The sequence below is a fragment of the Sporothrix brasiliensis genome (assembly GCF_000820605.1).
Source record: "Sporothrix brasiliensis 5110 chromosome Unknown Cont21, whole genome shotgun sequence".
Classification (NCBI taxonomy): domain Eukaryota; kingdom Fungi; phylum Ascomycota; class Sordariomycetes; order Ophiostomatales; family Ophiostomataceae; genus Sporothrix; species Sporothrix brasiliensis.
This window is the reverse complement of record NW_024467140.1, coordinates 1,044,343-1,053,805: the sequence shown is the minus strand read 5'-3', so window position 1 is coordinate 1,053,805 and position 9,463 is coordinate 1,044,343. Positions and strand designations below refer to the sequence as shown.

The 9,463-nt window shown below is 51.0% G+C and overlaps 2 protein-coding genes across 2 annotated transcripts; one reads left to right on the top strand and one right to left on the bottom strand.

The window, feature by feature from the left end:
• Positions 1-4,047: 4,047 nt before the first annotated feature.
• Positions 4,048-5,046, bottom strand: SPBR_05162 (pq loop repeat protein; the record flags this gene model as incomplete). Its single annotated transcript, XM_040763439.1, has 1 exon — positions 4,048-5,046. One exon carries the CDS (start codon positions 5,044-5,046, stop codon positions 4,048-4,050), a length of 999 nt encoding a protein of 332 aa, XP_040615340.1.
• A 2,583-nt stretch (positions 5,047-7,629) lies between these two features.
• Positions 7,630-8,724, top strand: SPBR_05122 (protein CMS1; the record flags this gene model as incomplete). Its single annotated transcript, XM_040763399.1, has 1 exon — positions 7,630-8,724. One exon carries the CDS (start codon positions 7,630-7,632, stop codon positions 8,722-8,724), a length of 1,095 nt encoding a protein of 364 aa, XP_040615339.1.
• Positions 8,725-9,463: the final 739 nt, after the last annotated feature.

Sequence of the window (9,463 nt, the reverse complement as noted above, 5' to 3'; positions counted from 1 at the left end):
ACACGGAAAGAACGGACCAGTCAAGCCCCCCGGTCAATGTATTTTCGACTGAAGTTTGCCGGCCGCCGCTTCCTCTCTTGACAGAAGTAATTCGTACGAGACCGAGACGCAGCTCAAATCTCACTGGGATTTGTAAGTCATCACACACATGCTTTTTGCCGTCGTACACGCCAGGGATAACGACATATGCAAGAAGCTATGGCGAGCTTCATTGCGTTGACGCTTTCGATGTGAAGTTTTGGCAGCGTGCATCTCAGCTGCAAGTGTCCAGTGGGACCTTGCACATGAAAGGAACCGGGTTTTTTGTGCTTCGTTGCCTTTTTTGGTATTTTTATTTTTATTATTATTTTATTTTTTTTCTTTTAGCTGCAGCAGCCACACAGGTTGAGGCCGGCACGCCTGTGTTCTGCCGCGCAACTGGGGAACTAAGCTGGTCCAGGGAATTAATAACAGGCCCTCTTTCTTTTTTTTTTTTTTTTTCTTTTTTTTGGCTGCCTGTCTTTTCTGTCTGTGCCTGATTCTATCTGACCTGTCTCCTCGGGTATTTTTTTTCATGTTATTTGTTAGGGTTGGGCTGGCGGTGTCCACCCGCGCGTCCATCCATCCAGGGGGACCGCGAGCCAGGCAGGGGTTTCCGTTACAACTATGGGGAACGGAGAACGGAGGAAGACCTGAAGAGAGACAGTGTGAAACGAAAAGGGAAACAACAGTTCGCGGAGCGCGTTGTCAATGGCACTGCCCAAAGCCCCAAGACCAGAAGCATTTGCTCTATCGTCCGTTCTGACAGGAAGGTACGCGATTTCTGAGGCTAGAAATGTGCAACGTGCTGTCGTAGTCCGTACTAATACCTCTACCCGGGGGGAAGGAAGGAGATGCATGTTGAGAAACTGAGAAACGAGGCAAGGCAGGCACGGAGATGCGCGAGATACAAGACGGCAGAAGCAGGGAGGGCGAGTCAAAAAAGCGAGGCAAGTGCGAACTACTAGTGCCTGCCGGGCGAATGACGGAACGGCAGGAGCAGGTCGACGACACGCGGCAGCCCATTAATAAACGTCGAAAGAATAGAAACAAAGGAAGGAGTAATGAAGGAAAGACGAGAAGTAGCGAATGGGCTGTCGTACTCTGCCCGAAATAGTATCGGAAAAAAAAAACGAAAAGAAAAGATAGCATCTCCACTGTTCCACGTACATCTTCCACGGATCGGAGCACAACGGTGTTAAGTCGGAGCACGTACAAGTTCATGCCAATTATACACATCACATTTTGGTAGTGCCATGAGACCATTGACAAAAACACTCGACAGATCGACAGACGGACTGTGGCGATACTGCATCTCATCTGAGCAGCAAATTCATGGAAATCTACGGATTACGTCGTCTGGCTGACTCTGTACAGAAAAGGGGGACCGTCAAAGGAAAAACCCTCACCGATCTCCGTACGGAACGGCGTCTTCCCTTTTCGGGATGGCCCCAGGGCCCAATTCGGCCGGAGCGATACATGCTTCGAAGTACGCTTTTTACCTCCAGCAGCCTTTTTCCGGTTCTGAATACAACCAATCTTGGTTGCCATCCATGGTGTATTGCTCGCATTTTCAGTACAGCTAGTATTTCACGTTTGTTGACTGTTTAACACTGTCGACTGCACCATTACCCTTGCCTCCTCACATCCTTGTCTCTGTTGTATTTTTTTCTGCCTTTGCCCTCCCCTACGCTCGGTCGGTACAGAGCGTGCTTTGCATGTTGGAAACCCCGCGATGTACACCATGGTGTCTGTGCGTATGGGGGGCTGGACCGAGCTGGACCTGAGAAACGATCCAGCCAAGTATCCAAGAGTAAAACAACCCCCCCCCCCCCCCCCCAAAAAAAAAAAATCCGGGCCAGAAACGATCATAACCAAAGAAAGATCCAAAGCAAAAGCACTGACCACCTCTTCTTTTTTGAAATGTTAACAAACGTCACACCTATTGGTCATTTTTTGTCACACCTCCAAAATGACGAGCAAGCATACTAAAAATAGATGAAGTATCACGACTACATGCTGCCATCACTCTTTGCATTCTACAGTACTGTTTTGTTTGTCTGATTCTGATTGTGATATTAAGATGAATGATCCCCACGCTGAGGGGATTTTCTTATGTTTTTAGCACTTGCTTCCTCAGTTGTCATATCATGCAACCGTTGATTGCAGTTCTTTGAGAAGGTTCCCGTTGGATGAGCTCTACTGCGCTTTCATATGAAATCTGTGGAAAACGGAGACAAGAGCAGTTCGTAAATTAGGAATGTAATTACTGAGGCCACGCAAAACTGCAATAGTGAAACATGGCAAAGCTCGGCGGTGCAGTAACCAATGGAAAGAGCAGTTTTTGGAGATCAATACTGTCGAGACGGAAATCCAATGACGGGCTAAGGAGAACCGCCTCCAACTCTCACGAACGCAGCTCACTGGACGAGAATAGAGGAAGGCGGCTACACATACGAAGCATGCACCGACATACGAGATCACAAAAACGTATACGAGTCGTACGGAAAGGGGAAACGGCCAAGGCACTGCTAAGACCCGCGGTGGCAAAAATACACCAGCTGCCTACTGCCCGCGCCAACGAAGTTGCGAGAGGGGCGAAACAAGGAGACAAGGTAATCAAAACAGCCATGGACTAGCGACAACTCACCTCTGGACCCGGCTGTGGCCACAAGTTCAAGGCCACGATCATTGGCACAGGAGAACCGCGACCCGCAGCCTTATGGAGCCTCTGGAGCCACCTGCAAGTGCACGCGCACTCTGGGGGACGTATGGAGAATGCTCCGCTGAGGGGAAGTGAAGTGGAAGAGGGGTGTTGAAGCGAGCATGGACGTGGGAGGTCAGACGAGGCAATCGGAAAGGGTAATCGTATGGACGGAGGCGAAAAGGATTACCTCGGATCTTACGAATTCCAAGTAGCTCTGTAAAGCAGAGGCGACTCTCAGGAGATATTGAGCCACCTCAGCTCTAGAAGTAATCAAATGCTGGTGAAGCTGGGTGAATGAGCGATCAGAAGACATGAGGAAAGCTGGCCAGTGCGTTTTATCGCGGGTCCTATGATGTTGACTGTATGGAGCATTACGACATCAACGTACTTCGTATTTATGGCACGGTTCGGAGAACAAAAGCAAATTACGATGTACTCCGTACCATGCCTGTTCGATCAACGGAGGTCTAGATCGTGAGGACCTAACGGATGGCCCAGGCCTTGTTTGACTTGACAAAACGCAACTGTGAGTCAACCGTAGTGCTTGCCGGCTGGTCTCATGTACTTACCAGTCGTGTCTATCTAGATTCGGAAATTTGCGTGACGATGGGAGAAGAGCAGACTGATCAGCGTCGTGTCTCAGCCAATCTACACCAAGTCTTCTGTGCTCTCCTCCTCTTGGCTTTCTTGGCTTATCTTCTTACTTTTCATTCCGACTTCATAGACAAAAAATGCTCTCGCTTCGCTTTTCGGGAAAGACTTATCCTTCCCTGGCACTCGGAGTGTGTAATCCTATATTTCTTTGCTAACATCCGTGCCCGTGATGGAGCAACTATTTAAGTTGCAAAATGCAGCATTGATATTGGCAAAATAGTGGCTTGTCTCGACGTTACGGTGACATGGGGAAAAGTGACGATAATTAAACCGGAATCCAGTAGATCATGAAAACATGAATGTCAAATCGTGAACAGATGTCTACTTTTTCAGTTAAATCACGTTGATTAGTTTTGAAATAATACTAGTCGACAACATTATACCCTAATAAAATAACCTAAAATAAATAAATACAGAAGTTTTTGCAAATTTGTTAATATGTTAAAATTTACTCTGTAGCCAAAACAATAATCATCGTATCTAAAAATATAGACAGATATATCTCTAATCATATCAAAATCAAACTGACAATAAACCGGGCAGGCTTCGCTATGCTAAAAAAAGCAGGAGTATTCTAAAGCAAAAGACACCAAAAAGAAACCAAAAAAAACGAACCGTTCAGGAAGTCCGCTCGGCATGAAATCCACCTTGTCGGCCGTCGTCGACGCCTACCGCTTCTCGTCAAAGTCGGTCTCGACTTCACCCCACTGTGTCGGTGCCACGCTGTTGCTGCACGATCGGGTCCGGCAGACGTCGTCGGCCCTTGTGGCAGACTTCGGTGGGGCCTGTGAGGTTGCAATGGCGGGCGTCGACGCGGCAGACGTAAAAACCGAGGGCCCCCCGTACAGGTAGGGCGGCGATGCCAAAGTCTCGACTACACCCAACGTTTCGCTCGGCATGGCCTGCTCCTTCTTCTCGTCATGGCCGTTTTGCCGCGTAGCAGCGGTCTCCAGGTCCGGGTCGCGTGCGTCGGGCTGCTTCGTCGACCGGCCAATGAAGCGGTTGCGCCACCAGGCCGACGAGAAGCAGGGGTGCAGGGGCCGCTCGGCAAAGGGAAAGTTGTCAGCCCCCCTGACGGCGATAATCTCGGCGGCGAGCTCGTCAAACGTCTTGCCCTCGGCCTTGGCCTGCTGGCGGAGCTTGCGGGTGCGGATGCGCCAGATAATATGCGACAAAAAGATGCCAATCTCGAGGAGGGCGCAGATGATGTAGATGACGCCACCGAGAACGTCAAAGGTATTTTGGGCAACGAGGGCCATGAGCGAGAAGAAGGCGCCGCTCCAGTCCATGCCCAAGAAGACAAAGTTGATGCCAACAATGCGGCCGCGGCGCTTGTAGATTTCAAAATAGGGCGGGACGAGGCCGGCGGCCAGAAGTATGGAGGCAATGATGCCGACGACGATGGCAGGGGCCTCGTTGCCGCGTTCGTAAATGGGCCGGAGGGAGAAGATGAGAGCGGCCTCGACACCGGCAAAAATGGCGGCCATGGCCAGACCGGCGACGGTCGCCTTTTTGACGGACCAGCCGTTCCCGTACACCATAATCTGGGACCAGCTAATGACGCAGAGGGTCATAAAGGCCTGTGGCTGGACTTGGATGGGATAGTTGAAATTTTGGATGATGGCATAGGCACCAAACGGTACACCACAGACGCCCCATAGGAACATCATGAGGGCCGGAAGGCCGTCCGTTTTTTTTGTCCGCCAGTTGGTCCATATTCTGAAGTGTCGTTAGCAGTCGTTCGATGTGAGACATTCCGGGTTCCCGGATCGGAGATACCATTACGCTTGCTCGTGGAATACGTACTGGGGTATCAACTGAACACACCAAAACCTACAAACAGGAAGGTATGTTAGCCTCAGAGGCAAACGAAAGTAGCCGTTCGAGTTACTTCGACTATATCGAGTCTTGTCCGACGGTGTCATCTTGCCGTAGCACAAAAGTTTGACAGCTGGGTTTATTCTATGCGGATTGTTGGTACTCACACTGTCACGACATGTTAGCAACCGTTTATGATATATGACAGAAACCGAGCCAACTGTTGTTGAGAGCAATAAAGGGACGGCTTACCTGTGCCAATGGTCTATGCGCGGTGAACAGATATCATGTTAGCAAATGCTGTGCTTCGCGCCATCCACTTGTGTCATACCGGAACTTTGAAAGCAACACGACAATATCATTTATATTAGAAAAACCTACGCCTAATACATTGGCGGCCTGGGAACGAGGGCATTAGAACATGTTTACCAGACGGAATCTACGAGTATGAGGCAATACATACCACTGGAATACTTGTTTGGGGCGCCATTGTGGGCGGAGGCGTTCGTGGCCGTGGCCGTGGTCGTAGACGAGAATGGCAGAGAGGAAACAAATTCGCTCTATGAAGGGCCGAGTCAATGGAGTGAAGTAGAACAACCGGCCCCGAAAGATTCTGACTAAGGCAGCACGCTAGGTTGGTTCAGTGGTGTTGATATCCTAACGGGCAGGGAGTGTTTGTTGTTTGCCAGGAAAGAGCGACTGTATGTGGGCTTGGGATGGATGTAAGTTCAAAGCCAAGTCCATGCCAAGTTCGAAGCCAAGACGGAAAGAGCGACTGAGCCAAGGAGTCGGATGCTGGGGTACTGGGGAAAGAGCGACACAGAGGCTCGTAATGACCACGATGACGACTGGACTATATAACCTCGTGCGGCGGACAACAAGATGTGACAAATAGAATAAGGAAAAGTAAAAGTAAGAGGAGAAGCTCTAGTTTGGCCATATGGATTTGTCCTGTATGGTTGTCACAAGTGTGTGGGGGGACACCAAGGAAGACGTAAAAAAGAAAAAAATAGGTAATAAATAGTAAAACGATTGGAGGCAAGATGTGCGTAGGGCAAAGTAGAAGGAACAATCGACAGAATCTCCGAGGAACACGTCGAAATGAACCAGAAACGACCAAAACTTCCTGCAAAATCGTATGTTCTTCCCCAATTCTGCAGGGCAGTGTACCTCTTTCAAAAATGACTGAAAAGAGCAATCAGCCATATTTTATTCGGCGCGGGTTTGTGGACGCTTTTCTGGTGCCATTCACGTTTCTCCAACGTTCCTTCCTCGTCTTTGACGCCATCGACTTGTAGTGCGTGGCCGTTTTTTCTTTCCTAATAGGGCTAGTACACACGACTGACGGGCGGCCTGACCTGGCCCATGCGAAACCCCACCGAAGGTCCCCTAAAGCACCGGGCCAGGCCCACATTCATGACTCCGCGCCGGACTTCTGTGGCCACAGCGGCCTCCTGGGGCGAGAAGCACGACAATATCACAATTACAAGACGGCCAGGAGAGACACGGCTTTTTTCGGGTTTGGCAGGGTCTCGAAGTGGTAAATTAACGAATAAGAAACTGGAAGGATCGCAACCGAGAATCGCAGGGCGATCGATAAGTGCCAGGCATCAGATATCTTTCAGATCGATAGTCAAGCTGCCTTGCTATTGGAAACGCGGGAGCTTCCACCAGAGGTGAACGGATCACCCGTCGTTCCTTCAAGACGCAAGGCTAAGACAAAGCAGATGGTCGAGCATCACCTTTTTTGCCGACTCCTATGAGCAGCTATCATGACCGCTGTCCAAGTTGTCGCCTGGTGTTGAGATTCAGATGCAGCCTCTATCATACCGGTAACAAGATTTATTACTGTTGGATCCGAGCACGGTCTTGGCTTTATGACCTTGGGTTGTCTCATCATGGAAAACTCTGTGGTTGAGCCACAAGGAACAGACTCGCTAAAGTTCGTGGGCGGTTTCTAATTCGGATCTGATGTCGAGAAGCTGGAAGGCGCTCAAACGATATTTAACCAAGCATGACTAGGGCTTCAGAGAGAGTGCTGCAGATAAGGATAAGGAAAGCTGCACTGCATTTTGAACCTTGAACAAATTTCCTAATTGGGATATATATCGAGACATTGTGGATAAAAGGGACAGTGAGACTCAGGAAAAGCCTGCTGTTGGTCGCGGAATAGGCCTCTAGAATTAGTACAGAGGTCCGGAAATACGGTAATCGTTCGGACGGAAGCCCTGTAGGCTGCGACCATTGTTTTTGGTGACCGCCTTGAAGCTCGCTCACCGCCTTCTAGATCGGCAAAATTCACCCGGCAGAACTAAGAAAAAAATCGACATTGCCTTTCCGTCGCACAACACACTGAACAAGTAGTCGATTTGTACCCAGACGTCACACACGACACCACCATCCGACGACCATTCGCAGACAACAACATAACCATGTCGGGTCGCCAACCATTACCACCCCCGGAGCCGCCCAAGCCGACGCGGCCGCCCTTTAAGAAGAGCTTCCAGGGCAAGCGCAAGCGCGACGATGCCGGCGGCGACAATGTCAATGGCTTCGTGCCGCCGCCGGGCGGCGACCGTCGAGCACCGCGGCCCAAGAAGCAGAAAAAGGAGGGAGACGACACGGACAAGCCCAGACAACGACAAACACCGCCGCCGCCATTGAGTGCCGCCGAGAAACGCGCCAAGTTCAAGGCCAAGAAGCAAAGGGCCAAGGAGCAGAGCAAGCTGAACAACAACAACAACAACAACAACAACAACAACACCAACCACCCCTACGCCGTCAACGAGGCCGACCTCGACTACGACCTCGCCCTCAACCGCTCCTTTGCCCGCATGGACGGCGACCTCGCTGCCGCCTACCTGGCCCGCCAGACCAAGCGCTACGGCAGCGACCTGAGCGAGGTCGAGCTGGCCGACCTCAGCGTGCCCCGGACCGCCTTTGTCGACGCGTCCGCCTACGACAAGGACCGCACGCTCGACAACCTGGCCGACTTTCTGGAGGCCATGGCCTCCATCACCGAAACCGGCAAACCGGGCAGCAAGGGCAAGGGGAAGCAGATTCTCCATACGGCACCCGACGCCAAGGGCGCGCCGCACACGATTGTCGTGACGGGGGCGGGCCAGCGCGCGGCCGACCTGGTCCGGGCGGTGCGGGCGTTTGGCACCAAGAACAATGCCGTGGCCAAGCTGTTTGCCAAGCACATTAAGCTGGCCGAGGCCGTTTCGTTCCTGGGGGCGCACCGCACGGGGCTCGCCGTGGGCACGCCGGCACGCCTCATAGACTTGCTCGACAATGGCGCGCTGTCGGTCGCGCACCTGCGGCGGATCGTGGTGGACGCTTCGCACATTGACCAGAAGAAGCGGGGCGTGCTGGACATGCCGGACACGGTGCTGCCGGTGGCGCGGTGGCTGTCGCGGCCTGAGATCAAGGCGCGGTACAAGGATGGCGAGACCGAGGGCGATGTCGCAGACGAAAAGGACACGGCGAAAGACGGCCCGAAGCCTATATCGATTCTGTTTTATTAATTGGCGCAGCGTGCACTATACAAACCAATTGCGGTTGGTCTTTCATGGCGGCGCAAAGGGACCTTGCGTTTTCCATTTGGAGTTAACATTTGTACTTCAAGTCATATTATTTTCCGATAGTACCTTTGTAAAAGCCTTGCATTTCCCTGCTATCTCCATTTATACATATGTGTACAGTTGCGGGTTGGGCGGCTGTTGTATCCTGAATCTGTGCCACAGAAAACCTACGCATCTAAAGCATAAAGAGCGACACAATGCGAGGAAACGGGACAAACAGCAAAGAGAACTGTAAGCTGTGGGGCTATGTACGTCATATATAAGAGAGCAGGAGGTAGAGACTATCAAAGGGTTCATGATTTCCAGAAAAATAGTATATGACGGAATACGCATAAAGATGACAAACACCTGTAAGCAGAAACAAACATGAAGGCAAAAAAAAGAAACACAAAAGACACAGGCAAAAAATGCGCAAAATGAGGAAATCATGAAACAGAGAAGTGAAAAAAAGTGGTGCGAGCGAACAGGGAGAGGAAAGGAAGTGGTGCCGCACAAAAAGAGAAGCCAAAGATCCAACAAAACCCAAGCCTCAAAACGCAACAGGGAACAATGCAGTCACTGGGTTCCTGCCGACAAATAGCACGAGGGTCTGGGCTTCCCAAGCACTCCCGTCCTTGGCAGAACCTTTTGCCGCTTGCCACTTCTTTTCCTGTCACCACAAGCTCAAAGTGTTTCTATCTTC